Raw genomic sequence first — 16300 nt, 5'->3', positions numbered from 1 at the left:
GGGAAACTGCCGGGGAGGGCACACCTCATCAACAAGGGTACCTGCATAATGAGGATTGTATACCTAACCCTGAATTGTACCCCACACCTTTAAAATAAAAAAATTTTTTAAACAAAAAAAGTTCTGAGCAGTGGGAAAATCATCTTGATAAGTGTATCACATCAAACATAGAGCAATTTGAAGGTGACTGAAGTTTAAACATGTAAGAATAAATATACAAATTTTTATAAATAAATTCAGGGGTTTGGGGGTTCCCCCCTCATATCTCCAAATACTGCTCCTTATCTAGGAAAGCCCATGATATATGCCTAAGAAGCTGTTTTGGGAATACTTTGCCAGCTTTAGGTGGGAAGGAATGGCAAATAGGAGCAGTCCATTGGGGTCACCCCATCCCAACTTTTTATTCCCCCCTGTGCTACACCACCTGCCATGGGGGACAGGTGGCCACCAGGTGGGCAGACGCCCAACATAGCAGTCAATGTCCAAAGTCATATCTAAGGCAGGAAAAAACACAGGAGAACCAAGTTCATGCACTGGCTTAACAGATATTTATTTAGCACCCACGTCGAGGACTCAGCAGTGAATAGAGTAAGCAGTCCCTGCTGTCACAAATCCTACAGTTCAGGTCCCCTCTGCAGTCCCAGGATACAGGTCATCTCATAGAGACCTTAGCGATCAACTTTTCCATCCAGACTCCCAATTTACAGAGGGAAACTGAGACCCAGAGAGAGACAGGAGCCAGCGGAAGTTCTCAGGGAAATAGTGGCAGGCATGTGCCATGTCAGCACTGGGAAACCCAGCCTGAGCCAAGGACACACCCAAGGCCCTAATCTCTAGTTCCAAAGTCGCCCTGTCTCTGTGAAGAGAAGGGAGGGGACATTGCCCACCTCCTACCTCCCAGATTCGCTGGAAACCAAGTCTGACCTCCTCCCCGGGGCAGTCAAAAGGTGTGCCATCTCTGCCCAGAGTCTATTTAAGGGCTCAACAGGGCATGAGCCATCCCGGGGCATGGGAGTCTCACTCTAGGTTCAGGCTGGAGACAGGACTTTGTGAGTTCCAAGGGTTTCTCGGACAGCTTCTCTGGGGAACCCAGGAGAGCAGAAATGGGTATTCCAAGGAGACAGAAGCAAACTTCCCTCCTGTCCCCAACCCTGGGTCTGGACTCCAGGGAAGGCACGCTGAATGTAGCCTGCGGGCTGAGTCCCACTTGCTCTTCTGTGCCTTTTGCAGAGACCAATTTTGGGAACTAAAGACTGAGAAAACCCCTTGCTCTCTACTTGGACAGAGGCCCAAAGGTCAGTGAAGCAGAAGCTGCAGCCAGGCCACCAACTTCAACAGCCGGGGACTGAAGGGGGCTTGGGAAGTAGGCTGGCTGTTCCCAGGATGTGGGGGACACGGAAGTGGATGGCTTGGGCTTCAGCGTGAGCCTGAACCACAGCACGAGAGGACAATCTTCAGCTGTATGATGTTTGAACAGGCTGCCAGCCAAGTTTAAGAAATGGGCTTCAAGCCGGGCTCGGTGGCTCAGTCTGTAATCCCGCGCATTTGGGAGGCTGAGGTGAGTGGATTGCCTGAGCCCGCGGGTTCGAGACCCGCCTGGGCAGCGAGACCTCATCTCTACATTAAATCAAAAAATCAGCCGGACATAGTAGCGCACGCCTGTAGTTCCAGCTACTTGGAAGGCTGAGGCGGAAGGATCGCCGGAGCCCAGCAGGTCGAGGCTGCGGTGGCCGGAAGCGGCCACTGCCCTCCAGTCTGGGTGACAGAGTGAGACTCCAACTCAAAAAAAAAAAAAAAAGAAATGGGCTTCAGATCAGCACACCCTCTAAAGAAAGGTGTCACGGCTTCTGTCACCTCATGACAAGGGAAAAACAAGGGCTTGGGAGCAGAGAGACCAGTCCCAGGCCCAGCTTTGCCATTTCCTGACTTGTGACCTCACTCAAACTATTTAACTTCCCCAGGCCTCAGTTTCCTCTTCTGTAACCATCGGCTGGCACTGGCTTCACAGAGCTGCCCGGAGAGTTAATGAGATGCCATCATATCACAAAATGTTCTCCTGCCCAGGGCCTGGCATGTTGTAGGCTCTCAATAAACTCCGTCTCCTTCCTCCAGTCCTGGGGAAGCCTGGCCTCCTTGTGTTCTCGGGAGACACATTCTTGATTAAATCCACCCCAGGAAGAGCAGGCACTACTTTCATCATTAACCCGGGTTAGCGGGGAAGGGGCTCTGACCAGCGAGACACGTGAGGACCTTTTCAGAGGACTCAGCTCTTCCCCACAAAGATCAGGTTCTCCAAAGAACAGAGGCACATCCAAGGTGCCCCTTCCCACTCAGCAGAACTAAGAAACCGGTTCTCCCTCCCCACCCGGTCCTCACCCAGGGATGAGCCAGCCCAACCTGACACCCAGAGTTCCCCGCTCTTCATTTCCTGCGCTCTGATCAGGGCAAGAAATCCAGGAGCTCAGAGAAACCAGCCCCAGACCAGAGGCAATTGATGCAGCGTGCATGAGGCCACTGCTCTCACAGGCCTGAGGTGGAGACGCTGGGGAGAGGCAAGCAGGAGCGGGATTCGAGTTAAGGAGGACTAGAGGGGTTAGTGTTGCTTTGGACTTAAGCTTAGAAAAATCAGGAGGCCCAGTCAGGCTCAGGGCTCAGCCTGTAATCCCAGCATTTTGGGAGACTGAGGTGAGTGAATTGCCTGAGCCCATGGGTTCGAGATCCATCCGGGCAACTTGGCGAGACTTCGTCTCTACAATAAATCAAAAACTAGCCAGGCGTGGTAGCGCGTGCCTGTAGTTCCAGCTACTTGGTAGGCTGAGGCAGAAGGATCACCAGACCAGCAGGTCGAGGTTGCAGTGGCCGGGAGTGGCCACTGCATTCCAGTCTGGGCAACGGAGTGAGACTCCAACTCAAAAAAAGAAAAAAAAAAAATCAGGAGGACTTCCTGGACCTGTTGTCTTTCCCTCTGAGCACTTTAAGTGCCTTTTGGGAGGAGGTATTGGCTTCAGGGAGCATGGAGGCCAGCTCTACAGGGGGGGTGGAGGTGGGACCCACTCGGCTACTCTGGAGATCAGGTGTGCTTGACTAGAAAGAAGGGGCGGTTGGAGCACACGTATGGTGAGGGCCAAAAGCAAGGAGGGGGGTCCTGGCGATGAAGGAGGCCAGGGGTCCCAGAGCAAGCCTTGGTCTCGGAGTCCTATAGACGTGGGTCCAGGCCCAGCCCTGCTGCTTATTACCCATCCATCAAGGCCATTGTTCACTTGGTCAATGAGTATTAGATGTGTCGAGTTCTGTTTGTCTGCTCTGAGAGACCTTCCACCCTCAATTCCCCAATCACCCCGTGGTGGGTGACCCAGAAGTCACCTGAGTAGCACTGGATGTGTCCCAGGCCCCTGTGCCCTGACCACCCCAAAGAGAAAATGATGGCCACACAGAGAAAAGGCCAAATGGGGGAAGATGTCAACGTATGCATGTTTGAGGTCAGAGGTCAGAGGCCAACCCGGGTCCATCAAGAAAAACTGGACACACTACCAAGAGATGTTTGCAAAAGGAAAAGCAAGTCTTTATTGCATGAACAGACCCCGTGGAAATGAGATTGGTACACAGGACAGCTGCTTCTTGTATCTCTTTGCTCTAAAGGAGGAGAGAGAGATGGGGGAGGGAGCATGCAGACCCCAAACTAGAAGACCAGCCTCTTTGGCTGGCTGCCCTCTGGAGGCAGGGACTGGAGTTTGCTTGTCCAGTCCTTCTGGCGGGTCCTCCACGCAGCCTAGGTTCGGTGGGGGATGGCGAGGGACGTTTCTCTTGTGCTAGGCACTTAGACTTCTCTCTTGTGGGAAGAAACCACCTTTCCATCCACTGACTCTTCCACCTTGATGCGGACACCACTGCTGCTGCCTCCACTACCGCCTCCCAGAGAGGCTGGAGAGAGAAGGTGCAAGTTTTAGAGCAGGAGCCTCCCCTCTCTCCCAAGAGGGCCAGGACCTGGACTGGGCTCTGGGAAAATAGGGCAGCACCCCAAAAATGACCACTGGCCAACCCTTTAAGAGCTTCCAAAAGGTCTCATCAAAGAGATGGGCAGTGGTACTGACAGGTGTGCCCGGTAGGAAGCAATGACATCAGGGATTTAAGCTGCACATCACTGCGGGTAATCATGGGCATCTTAACAGAAAGGCATGAAGAGGGGGTTTGGGGGAGAGACATGCTAGACAAAGACTGCTCAACCTGGTAGTTTCTCGATAAATCTCCAAAACTAGCTCCACCTGGGGCCAATGGACATACCACTGGGAAGAGGCACCAAATGGAATGGGAATGTCCCCGCACTACCGGGATGTTCTTTCTCCGTTCTCCCTGTTTCTAGAGAAGTGGTGGGCTCAACATCTCCGCTCTCCACCCCACCCAGGAAGAGTGAAGCTTTCCTACCTTCCCTGATGCCAGCACCAGCCATCCTAAAAGAGAGGGGACATCAATGTAAGCAAAGAGCAAACGCTCAGGTCTCCCCAGGGGAAGCTCATGCAGACGCCTCAGCGGTCCTTTCCAGCCCAGACACGCCCACTCCACGCCCAATTCCTCTAGTGGCTGGGACATCCTATCCAGGTCTGCTATCCCCAGTAGATAGACTCTGATCGACAAGAACACCTATCTATTTCATGCAGAGGGTTGGACAAGCATCAGAGCTTAGAGACCGCCAGATAACCTCTGGTATGCACAGAAAGAACACAGGTACAGAGAAGACACGTGACCTGCCCACAGAAACAGCCAAAGCCTGGAGTATCCAGACCCGCTCTCCTTGCTCAGTTCAGTCACTCTTAGGGACACCCTGCCATCCCCTCAGAGTGATGCTGCACCCCAGCCACAACCAACCCCTCGTCACTCGTTCCCTGGGCTGTGCACCTACTTGGCGTCCTGGCCCTCCAGCAGGCTGCGGTAGGTGGCGATCTCCTGCTCTAGCCGTGTCTTGATGTCCAGCAGCATTCTGTATTCCTGATCCTGAGCCTCCATCTCGCACCGGAGCTCGCTCAACTGGGCCTCCAGGCTGCTGATGAGCCCCTGGATTTGTTGCAGCTGCGTAGCATAGCGGCACTCCGTCTCCGCCAGCGAGTTCTCCAGCCCGGCTTTCTGGGGAAGGAGTAGGGTTGGTGGGAAGCAGATATGTAGACACATCGGGCAAGAAAGGAACCCAGCAAGGGCCATGGAGGTAGGGGATTGAGTGGAGTGCAGGGAACCCCTGTGGAGGGGCTTGAGAATGCCAAGGGTTGTCCAGCCATGGAGGACGGGCACATCGGCTGCCGGAGAGGCAAGGGTGGGGCACAGGGTCCGTACCATGCTGAGCTGTGACTGCAGCTCAATCTCCAGCCCCTGCAGGGTGCGTCTTAGATCTGTGATCTCCGTCTTGCTGGTCTGGATCATTTCTGTGTTGGAGGCCACCTCCTTGTTCAACTCCTCGGTCTGGAGGTCATACCCAAGAGAAGTGAGCACCTGGGGTTCCCTGGAGACTCAGGGAGCTGGGTGAGTGGGGAAGAAGGCCAGGCCCACCTTGCTGAAGAACCAGGCCTCGGCGTCACGGCGGTTCTTCTCTGCTATGGCCTCGTACTGCTCCCTCATCTCTGCCAGCACACGGGTCAGGTCCACACCCGGGGCCGCGTCCATCTCCACGTTGACCTGGCCAACCAGCTGGCTACCAAATTCCTTCATCTCCTGTGGGGTGGAAGGAGCTTATTTAGAGCAGGAGGGCAGAAGACAGAGTCGAGAGCCTGGGGTCCCTCATGCCAATCCTGGCTCTGTCCCAATCTCACCTGACCTCTGCCCCCCCACAAGTGAAGAGGTTTGAGCACATGAACCCCTCAGCTCTGGAAGTCTCTATTCTGCTCTAGGTCCTACTGAGGCAGAAACTCAAGACCGTACGACCCTGGTGTAAGTTCTCAAAACCATTTAGGAAGGAAGCAGTGCACACGGGCCACCTGGCCTAGCTGTGGGTCTGGGCCATCAGAGGACAGTGCCCTTTCCTTTCCATGGGGACCCCTGCTTTAGGGGGAGAGCTCTTTCTGAACTACTAAGCTCACAGCCAACCAAGAGAAGGCACCAGCAACCCTGTTCTTCCTCCCCTTCCAACCACTCATCTCCCACCTCCTCCTATCCCACCTCACACCTGCTCCCCCTCCCACCTCCTCGTGGTTCTTCTTCATGTAGGCCAGCTCCTCCTTCAGGCCTTCGATCTGCATCTCCAGGTCTGTCCTGGCCAGAGTCAGCTCGTCAAGCACCCGGCGCAGGCCGTTGATATCGGCCTCCACGCTCTGGCGCAGACCCAGCTCATTCTCATACCTGGGAAGAGAGAAAGGGCTGCCTGAGTGGAGGGAGAGGAAGGCCAGGTGAGAAGACAGTGCAGGAAGGGGAGGGGGAGGCAGGGGCGCACTTGAGCCTGAAGTCGTCCACAGCCAGCCTGGCATTGTCGATCTCCAAGATGACCCGGGAGTTGTCGATGGCAGCAGCCAGAATCTGCAGGAGACGGGGAGTGGGTGCCTGGAGGATGCCTCCCTCTCCCCCATTGCTCTCAGTTCTGCACCCAAGGCCACCCCTCACAGACAGTCTCCCTTCTGACATCACCTTTGGGAACCTGTAGGGCCCCCAGGGTGGACAAAGACCAGCCTCTCCTTGGGCGCTCCTCATCTGGTCTGCCCCACACCACCCTCCCTGGACCACCTGAGGGGCTGCCCGCCCCATCTCCAGGGCTTGAGAGACCAAGGAGGCATCGTTGCTGGAATCCCCTGAGGGACTGGACACAGGGACATGGGAGAGTGGGGTGTGGTTGGATCTGATGTTAGTACTCCCAGGGTCGCTCTGCCAGCACCTCTCCCCATGGACAACTCGAGGTCATTGCCTCCCACACATGGACACCGCCATGGAGCTACAGAACATTCCAGCCTGGGAACCTGCAGGGCAGCTAAAGAAGGTATTTTCCTGAAGAACGCAGTCAAGGGACAGAGAGGGCGAGTTAGTAAGTGGCCAAGCTTATAATGTCCCAACAGTGCCATTGGCACCGCAGACATCCTTGCAGCAAAGGCGAGTGGTCTCGGCATTCAGGGCTCCTGGGGCTGCAATCCAACCCCATTCTTGCCAGAAGGTAAAGGAACACTTTATGCAAAATCCTGCAGGGTGCTCTTCATAAGCATCCCCGCCTGTGCCCCTGCTGGTCCTTCCCTCCCCGGGCACCACCAAGTTGAGCAGATGTGCTCCCGCCTCTGCACCTAGAAAGCAGATGCATTCCAAGTTTGCCGAGGTTACAAACCAGACTGTCGCTGCCTGGGCAGGAATGGATTTCCTCGAGTCAGCAGGAACACTGACACTGGGGACAGGCACAGGACACCAGCCGCCCAATCCCCTCCCTTTGATGTCCGAGGGCTCACCTTGTCCTGGAGCTCTTCCATGGTCTTGAAGTAGTGGCTGTAGTCACGTTCGGGGCTGGTCGGAGCCTGCTTCTGGTACCAGTCTCGAATCTTTCCCTCCAGGTCGGCGTTGGCCTCCTCCAGGGCGCGCACCTTGTCCAGGTAGGAGGCCAGGCGGTCGTTGAGGTTCTGCATGGTGATCTTCTCGTTGCCAGAGAGGAGACCACCATCGCCACCACCAAAGCCACCGCCAAAACTCCCGCCAAAGCTACCACCAAAACCCCCTCCAGCGCCACCTCCAAAGCCTCCACCGAAACCGCCCCCAGCCCCTCCACCAAAGCCGCAGCTCATGCCACCCCCGTAGCCCCCTCCTGACCCTGAAGAAACAAACCTGGAAGAAGAAGCTGAGATACTGCGGCTTCCACCGCCCCCATAGAGACTCCCCCCACCAAAGCCGCCTCCCCCAGCCAAGAGGGAGCCCCCTCGGGTAGAGCCCCCGCCGAACGTGGAGGAAGACGTTTGCAGAAATGTGGTGGTCATGGCCAGGCCACCAGAGTCGGGGACTCCTCAGCAAGCTCGAGAGACACTGGCAGGAGGCGCCAGGCTGGGCTGACAGCAGAGTGTGGCGCCTGTCATCCCAGGCTGGGGCTCCTTATATACCCCTCCGAGGGTGTCGTGGGACCTCGTCTCCTCCCCCGAGACAAAGCCAACTCCTTCTGCCTCCCCAACAAACACAGCTGCCTGCACACCTCAGCATGGCTTGGGTGAAGTTTTTCTTTTTCTTTTTTTTTTTTTATGCAACAAAAGAGATGATTCAGAATGAATGGTGTTTAGCCCTGGGCCATGGTTTTAACACTTAGATTACGGGTTCATCTCTCCACTCTGGGAGAAGAGAGAGAGCAACAAACTCTTACCACTACACGGCCACCAAAGCCTGCACTGTTAGGATGGCTCGGGTCGCCTGCGCCCACGACTAGACCTCTTGCTGTCCCCAGCCCAGGAGCCCCCGGTGGACAGTGCCCCATTCTTGGCTTCCCAATCACTGTTCTGAGTTCTCTGGTTCAAGGACACACAGAGCTGGGGAGAGTGGGGCTCTCTGGGGATTGGGACACAGGACCCCTGGGAACAGGCTGAGCACAGGAGAGGGGTCTTGAGTCAAGTCCCAGCTAAGGTGACCAGAGGGACCAGCATCTGCCCTTCCCTGGTGCTGCAAATGGACTCTCTCCCTCCCACTTCTACTCCCCTCCCCCACACAAGCCCCTTTCTGCTTCGCCAGCCTCCCAGCCTCCAGCCCATGGCCCTGGCAGCTGCACAAAAGCCCAGCAGGCTGAGGGGTGACAAGGAGCTGATGGATGATCCCACCACCTGCCAAACATGTCACTGAACCTTTGCTTGCTCCCGGGACGCGTTGGGGCAAACCTCTCCCGATAAAGCTGGGGCATGTTCCAGGAAGACCCTGCCTTCTCCAGGAGAGGCATGTCGCTGCTTAGCAGGCCTGATGAACCCCATTCATTCTGTCAAGGGCTTCACAGCTGGGGGATGGGGGCTGCCCCCGGAAGGCTGTGCATGCCTGAGCATTGTGGGAAGGGAGGAGACGGGAGGCCTGGTGAGCGGGCTCGAAGGCACCAGAGACCTTGAAGGTCAAGGCATCTCTTCACGCGGGAGGACACTGAGGCCAGGGGAGTCCAACACATGGGAGAGAACTTCCCTCTGCCCACCAGCCCAGGGGCCCTGCTTTCCAGGCATCCCTGACACCCCTGGGCAGTGCCACTTGGAGGCGTGGCCAGGCCTTCTGAACCTGGCTCCAGGGCTTACAGAAAGCCCAAGGGTAGAGAGCTAGGAAGAGGATTCCTGGCCCAGGGTTGCCACGTGGTGAAGTGGATAGGGCTCTGGGATCCCTCAGACCCAGGTTCAAATTCTGACTCTATCAATTATACCTGAAAGACCTCAGACATTTTCCTCTTCAAGTCTCGGTTTCCTTGTGGCTGGGAACACTCTCAGCTCTCGCTTCCAGGGAAGCCAAGGTCCAAGAGCCCATCCCACCTCCTCCTGGCTCCCCATCTCCTGAAGGGCCAGACAGCAGGCTGCATGTCTAGCACTTGGGCCTCCCAAGCACCCACACCCAGAGGGACTCTGTCCTTGGGTATCGGAACAAGTGCTGTGAGCCTGAGCACGTTTCCAGTTTAGCAGCACTGCTCCTCCACAGCCAGTGCCTATGGGGCACTGCAGCTGATCTTACTTTTGCTGTGATAACGTAATCCCTCCCTCCTGCCGCATCCTGCTCCATTTACAAAGCCCTTTTGCATCCGTCGCCCCTCTCATTCTCACCACACAGAGGAGGACCCCTGCTCACATTTCAAAAGAAATGAAATTGGGGCTCAGAGAGGTGAAGTGATTTGTGCAAGGTGGCACAGTCGGTAAGGGCATCGCCAGGACTCAGACAGGTCCTCAGGCCCCCAACCAAACAGGGGACAGAAAAGGGAGTCCCTTCCTCAGACCCCAGACTCCTGCAGCTGAGCTGAGGTGAAGGGAGCTGTGGACCTGGGTGAGTAGGGTGGGCCCTCCTCATTCAGCCTCCAAGAGGGCCAGGCCTCTGCATGTGGGCACAGACAGTGGGGCATTGTCTCATGGCTGGGAGGATACTGTCGTTTCCTCAGAAAGAAAAATAATCAAACTCAGATTAGCCAGAGCTCATTAAAACCTCTGCAGACATTACGGCCCCAGCAATTAACACAGGAGCAATTACTCAGGTGAGGGAGGGCTGGACCCCAGCCAGCCCTCCTTCTGCACCCTGATTCCCCTCCAGCCGCCCCTCGAAGTGGCATTCCCTCCACTCACAGGCCCAGACCAGGGACGGCAGCTGCCGCCTCGCTGCCCCAGTTACAAATTCGAGATGTTTTTCTCCAAATGACTACCACCATGAGCTCAAAGACTAGGCGGGACCCTGGGGTCTGGTCATTAGCACATGGAGGAAAACTTGCAAGGTTGGAGCTGGTATAAAGCTCTGTCAGGCCCCAGCCCAGGCTGCAGCCCCGGGCCCTGCCCCAGGTTTCCAACCTTGACCCGCTGCAGCAGACAGACTGTCTCTGGAGCAGGCTTTCCTCCTTGGGACGGGCAGTGCAGACCGGTGGGAAGAGCCTGGGTTGGAATCCAATCCACCCCTGAGGTGACTCAACCTCTCTGAGCACAGTTCTTGACTTCAAATTGGGCCATTAACACTGGCCCCAGCCACAGGGCAATAGTGAGCATCTGTGGCCACAAGGGGAGGGAGGTCTCCATAAACCTTAGATGGATGCTCCTCCCACCCTCCCCATTGCCCAGGGAGATGCCAGGGACAGAGCACACGACCTGGGTCCTAGAGGCTGGCCTTGGAATCCCTCCTTTCCTTTTTGCTCAGTGTGCAGCTTTAGGGAATGATGCCTCCTCTCTCTGGGCCTTCATCTACCAATCATTAAAATGGAAATAACTCCAGCCAGCGTGACTCATGGAGATAGACACAGATGACTGATGGGAAATGCTTTGCAGACAAGTGGCCATGATGACCAGCAGCATGGAAAGGTGAACCCCCTCAACCCAGCCCCTCACTCTCCTCTTTCTCCTGTCCCTGGTCTCCTGGGACAAGCTTCCACAGGAGACAGAAAAGTGTCCCCGCCCTCACCCCTCCCCCCACAGTGCACACACAAAGGCAGGCTTCATTCCTGACACCCAGGTTTGAGACCCAGTCACCTGCCCCACCTGTGTAGGCCCAGACCCCGCCCCCAGCCACATACCAGGGGCCCCTGAAGGGGAGGGAGGGTTTCAGCTGTGACAAGGGAGGCTTTCATGGGCAGGGACAAGTATCTCCAGGCAGTCCCAGCCTGAGGGTGCGGCCAGGCCTCTCTGCCTCCAGTTCCAAGTCCTGAGAAGTTGTGTTGGAAGGAGGGGTGCTGGGGGTGCTGGAGGCCAGAGTAGAGCAGCTGGGGAGGTGGCAGAAGGGGGTTCTATCCCAAGACTGCAGCAGGGAAAATGAAGAGCTGGGATCACATGTTCGAAACCAGCCAACAAGCTAATGCGCCTGAGACCCACAGGAAAAAGGAGGAAATAGCACCTCCTCCAGGGTGGTCGCGGGCTGTGACAGGATCATGGGGCTCCCCGGCAAGGTGCAGCATGCACCCGGCAGCAAGCCTTCAACCTGGTTCCCCATGGGAGACCCTCTCAGGACAGGGACGAGGAAGCAGAACTTCACAAGGAAGCGTCCTGCACCTGATCATCTGCCAGGGAGAAGCGGGCCTTCTTTACGGGCCCCTTATTTACCTTGAATTGGCCTCGGTTCTTGGCAGCTGAGCTGTAACCACATGGGCAGGGCCATACCCACCGAAGGGCACAGTTGTACCAGGAACTTCTTTACAGGCCCAGGCCTTGGGCAAGCCAGGCTGGGGTTCTGTGTGGGAGGTCTGGGTCACCACCTGGTCCCCTTCCAGGCTCTGGGCCCAGGAATGGGCTGGTGGGCGTACAGGGCTTATGTGGGGATGCCCCGAAATGCATGATTGTGTTGGTGCATGCACACACACGGCACATGCCAGCCTTACTCTCATCGAGTACCTACCCCAAAGCCCAGGTTCAGTGAGGTAGGTGGAGAAATGTGTCAGAAGGAACTGCCCCTGGGGTCCCCCTTTTGAGCCGTGGAACAAGACTGGCATATTAACAAGGCAGCCACTTGTCAACTCTAGGAGACCCCCTGGACAGGAATAGCACTGTGGGCTGAGAATCAGGCAACTTAGATTCTAATCCTGGCTCTGCACGTAGTTGCTGTATGGCTTTGGACAAGTGATTTAACCTCTCAGAGCGTATTACTTGATCTGTAAGATGCAATTCATACTATCTAACTTTTAGGGTTGTTTTGATTCAATGGCACACAGTAGGTGTTCAATAAACATTCATTTCACACAGACACTCCAGCCCCCAGGGGTATAGAGTAGAAAGAAAACTAAATTTGGAAGTAAAAACTACAGTTTAAAATCCTACTCTTGCCAGGCTCGGTGGCTCAGCCTGTAATCCCGTGCCTTTGGGAGGCTGAGGTGAGTGGATTGCCTGAGCCCGCGGGTTCGAGACCTGCCTGGGCAACTTGGTGAGACCTCATCTCTACAATAAATCAAAAAATCAGCCGGGCATGGTAGCGCGTGCCTGTAATTCCGGCTACTCGGAAGGCTGAGGCGGAAGGATCGCCGGAGCCCAGCCGGTCGAGGCTGCCGGGAGCGGCAACTGCACGCTGGTCTGGGCGACAGAATGAGACTCCAACTCAAAAAAAAAAATCCCACCCTTGCCCCAGCCATCCACTGGTTACCCGCTGGCCTGCTCTCTGGGAGGCCTTGGGGACAGTTGCTGTGAAGTAGCTTGAACAGGAGACACTGTGTAGTTACATATAAAACAACCACTTCACCTTTCCAAACCTTAGGTTATCTCTCTGCAAAATGGAAGCAATGCTTATTTCACAAGGTTATAGTAAGCAGCAGGTTAAATAAACGTAAACTTCTGCAAACAAGAACTACCATTACAAAGTATATGAGTGTCCGCCCTTCCCTCTCCTGGGACAGGGCAAACTTTGGTTCAAATAAAACCTTAATAAGACCTGACCCATCTCTCCAAGGGCTGAAATAACAAACCAAACGTTCTTCCTCCCTGGAGTCATCAAATTTTATTGGCAGGTCAGGGGAGGAGCCAGAGGTGAGGGTCCCTCCCTTCCCATCCCCCTGCCCAGGACACCCCCGCAGGAGGGCAGGAGCCCAGAGCCTGTGGCCTCACAAGACCTTGGGGGCAGACAGGTCATTGTAGTGGGCCTCCTGGCCCTCCAGCAGGCTGCGGTAGGTGGCAATCTCCTGCTCCAGCCTCGACTTGATGTCCATGAGCCGCTGGTACTCCTGGTTCTGCCGCTCACTGTCCGTGCGCACATCACCCAGCTGGGCCTCGATGTTGCCAATCAGGGCCTGGATCTGCGCCAGCTGGGCACCGAAGCGGGCCTCGGTTTCCGCCAGTGTGCCTTCCAGGGCGGCTTTCTGAGGGAAGGGAGAGGGCAGGTGACTCAGCGGAGCCTGAGGGCACAGGTACAGCCACTCGTGGGCTGCCCAAGGCCGCACAGGCACAACTGTGCACCCCACAGGGAAGGGGGGTACCTACCGTGCTGAGCTGTGACTGCAGCTCAATCTCCAGGCCTTGGAGAGTGCGCCGCAGGTCGGTGACTTCAGACTTGCTCATCTGGAGCTGCTCGGTGTGGCCAGCAACCTCCCGATTCAGCTCCTCAGTCTGCAAGGGGGAAGGTGGAGGAGGAGGGAATAAGTGCCAAGGCAGGCCCTTGGGAGGGAGCACCCAGCCCCCTCTCCTTGCTGCCCCCCCCCCAAGGGGCAGCCTCCCCTGCATACCCGGCTGGTGAACCAGGCTTCCGCATCCTTCCTGTTCTGTTCAGCCATGACCTCATATTGGCTTCGCATGTCGCTCAGGATCTTGGCAAGATCAATGCCCGGAGCAGAATCCACCTCCACACTAACCTGGCCACCCACCTGGCCCCTCAGGACGCTGATTTCCTGGAAAGACACAGCAGAGGGGGGCATGCCAGGGCCCAGAGCCTGCTGGGCACGGGCCAGGTCACTCCCCCACCCTCCAGGCCAAAGGGGGATGGTCATCAGATGCAGAACCAGGAGCCAGCACTGGGGGACAGCCTGGGTCATTACTGTCCCCTACTGCACGATCCCTGAGAGCCGTGATCCAGGGCCATGCTGAGGGTGCAACAAGTGTGGCCATGCTCAGAGGACACAGGCGAAGAGTGTCCTCAACCCTGGGGAGTAAGGGAAGGATGGATGGGAGGCCCAGCTTGGAACCCACCTCTTCGTGGTTCTTCTTTAGGTAGGCCAGCTCCTCCTTCAGGCCTTCGATCTGCATCTCCAGGTCAGTCCTGGCCAGGGTCAGCTCATCCAACACCCGGCGCAGCCCGTTGATGTCAGCCTCCACACTCATGCGCAGGGCCTGCTCCGTCTCAAACCTTTTGGAGGAAGTGGCTGCAGTCAGGCCAGAGTCTGAGGATGTCCCCACCTCCCCAGAGTTTATGGGGTGGAGGGGGGAGGTGGGAGGGGAATGCTGAAGGCTAGCTGAGGTAGGTGAATGCAGAGTCCAGTCCCCCCCTACCACTCCCACTCCCAGCTTCTACAGCGCCCAGGGTAGATACTCACTTGGTGCGGAAGTCATCTGCAGCCAGACGGGCATTGTCAATCTGCAGGACAATCTTGGAGTTCTCAATGGTGGCACTAAGAATCTGGAAGGCAGAGGCAGGAGGTTGGTAGCAGCTCAGCATACGTGCTCCCTAGAGACCAGAGCCCCAGCCACCCACCAGCTGCCCACGGACCTGCTCTCTGGGAGGCCTTGGAGAGAGTCCATGCCCAGTGGCTGGGGCAGGGACAGGAAGGAAATATCTGAGACCTGCACAGTGAAACTCTAAATGGCCTGAAGGGGGTCTATAAACCAGATGTAGGGAAGCCTCCAGAAAGGTTTACCCTTTTGTCTATACTCCCTACTCAAAGCACATTCTGCCTTCAGGGAAGAGAACCCCCAGGACACATGCCAGGTACTTTGTACCTTTCTTTTATAACCTCTGGGACTTCACTGCCAGGTCAGTGGAAACCCATTTTACAGAGGTGGAAACTTATGTTCAGGATGCCTCGTCCAAGTGCACCCCAACCTGAGGTCTCTCTGACCTGAGGGATATATTCACATCATCGAGGTCACCACTGATGAAGGTACTTGGGTTCAAGGTTTTCCAAAGAACATCTCACAACTCATTAGACAATGCTCCCGGTAGTGATTTGTATAATTTTTTTAGTGAAATAGAACAAAAAATAAAATACCAGAGGGAATCACCCTAGTAGGGTAAGAATTGCTTCAAGGCAGTTTTACCTCTACTGTGCATGTGTGCAGGTGAGAAAAAGAACGTGTGAGGGCACATAGTATGTTTTTTGTTGTGGGTCACAATTTTAGAAGCGTGAAAACGACAGTTCTAATTGGTTGCTGGCAACTCTAGCTCTCCCTCCTGTCTGTGGGTCCAAGTCTACACCTCAGCACCCAGCACCACACCAGGTGCAAGGTGGGCTCTGGAAAATGTAGGGGGGCTGTTATTTGTTTGTTTGTTTTTGAGTCTGAGTCTCACTCTGTCACCCAGGTTGGAGTCCATTGGCACAATAGAATCCTCATGGCAGCCTCGACCTCCTGGGCTCAGTCAATCCTTTTGCCTCAATCTCCCAAGTAGCTGTGAGGAAAGGCGCATGCCACCACACCTGGCTAATTGTTTTATTTTTTGTAAAGATGAGGTCTCGCTATGTTGCCTGTGTTGGTCTCAAATTCCTAGGCTTAAGCAATCCTCTTCTCTTAGCCTCCCAAAGTGCTGGGTCTACAGGCATGAGTCACTGAGACCGGCTTCTGGGAAATGTTTTGAGAGCTTCCTGTCGAGAGACCCAGCCTGCCAGGTTGTTAAATGCCCCCACTGGTTCCTGATACTTTCTTCAGGACTCGCTCTTTTCTGTGGGTGGAGACCCCTTAGGACAGCCCTGCAAGAGCCTGCGGCTCAGACCCCACCCCTAACCCCTTCCATCGGGGACTCTACCCCACACCCAGGGAGCTGTCTCTCCTTCGCCCCACCCAGGGGCCACAGCGGCCCCTCCCATTCTCTCCAGAGCTCCCCTTAAGTCCTGGGTGGACCCCGGGTGGGGAGAGAAATGGGAGGAGGTCCAAACCTGAGCGTGATGAAAACCAGAGAAAAGGAATGCAGGGGGTCCACGCTGGGGCTGCAGGGGGCAGGTCTGGCCCGGATGGACCAGATCCCCCCAGGCCGTACTCCCATCTCCTCCCACTCTTCGGAAACCCTTTGACCCAGGCCTCGCCGACCCGCACCCCTACTT

The 16300-nt window shown here is 55.9% G+C and overlaps 2 protein-coding genes across 4 annotated transcripts in view; both read right to left on the bottom strand.

Annotated features, from left to right (window-relative positions):
- Nucleotides 1–3718: 3718 nt before the first annotated feature.
- Nucleotides 3719–7979, bottom strand: KRT15 (keratin 15). 2 transcript variants are annotated; one of them, XM_008071940.2, is made up of 8 exons: nucleotides 7404–7979; nucleotides 6413–6495; nucleotides 6165–6321; nucleotides 5536–5697; nucleotides 5323–5448; nucleotides 4898–5118; nucleotides 4423–4448; nucleotides 3719–3921 (listed from the first exon to the last, which is right to left on the bottom strand). In XM_008071940.2, exons 1-8 carry the CDS (start codon nucleotides 7920–7922, stop codon nucleotides 3818–3820), a joined length of 1398 nt encoding a protein of 465 aa, XP_008070131.1. In that variant the 5' UTR covers nucleotides 7923–7979; the 3' UTR covers nucleotides 3719–3817. The 2 variants fall into 2 exon arrangements, with proteins under 2 accessions (XP_008070131.1, XP_008070130.1); XM_008071939.2 differs by having other exon boundaries at nucleotides 3818–3920; nucleotides 4419–4448.
- Nucleotides 7980–13036: 5057 nt separating this feature from the next.
- Nucleotides 13037–16300, bottom strand: part of KRT19 (keratin 19) — a 4133-nt gene continuing 869 nt past the window's right edge. The window contains exons 2-7 of one of the 2 annotated variants that reach the window (XM_021719540.1): nucleotides 14582–14664; nucleotides 14238–14394; nucleotides 13778–13939; nucleotides 13536–13661; nucleotides 13336–13414; nucleotides 13144–13270 (exon numbers count right to left, since the gene is read on the bottom strand). In XM_021719540.1, the coding sequence (XP_021575215.1) occupies nucleotides 13185–13270; nucleotides 13336–13414; nucleotides 13536–13661; nucleotides 13778–13939; nucleotides 14238–14394; nucleotides 14582–14664 (693 nt within the window). In that variant the 3' untranslated portion in view covers nucleotides 13144–13184. Of the gene's footprint in view, nucleotides 13415–13535; nucleotides 13662–13777; nucleotides 13940–14237; nucleotides 14395–14581; nucleotides 14665–16300 lie in introns of both variants that reach the window. The other variant, XM_008071938.2, reaches the window with a different exon arrangement.

The sequence above is a fragment of the Carlito syrichta genome, unplaced genomic scaffold (assembly GCF_000164805.1).
Source record: "Carlito syrichta isolate Samal-C Ts95f unplaced genomic scaffold, Tarsius_syrichta-2.0.1 Scaffold314793, whole genome shotgun sequence".
NCBI lineage: Eukaryota > Metazoa > Chordata > Mammalia > Primates > Tarsiidae > Carlito > Carlito syrichta.
This window is presented reverse-complemented; position numbering and strand designations above follow the sequence as displayed.

What these genes read in the sequence shown, in the direction of transcription:
- KRT15 (XM_008071939.2), bottom strand. Translation starts at nt 7,922, where the DNA reads ATGACCACCACATTTCTGCAAACGTCTTCCTCCACGTTCGGCGGGGGC. An exon ending in AGGCCTGGTTCTTCAGCAAG is followed by an intron (nt 5,449 to 5,535) that starts GTGGGCCTGGCC and finishes TATGACCTCCAG; the next exon opens with ACCGAGGAGTTGAACAAGGA. An exon ending in GCTGGCATCAGGGAAGGTAG is followed by an intron (nt 3,921 to 4,418) that starts GAAAGCTTCACT and finishes TCTCTCTCCAGC; the next exon opens with CTCTCTGGGAGGCGGTAGTG.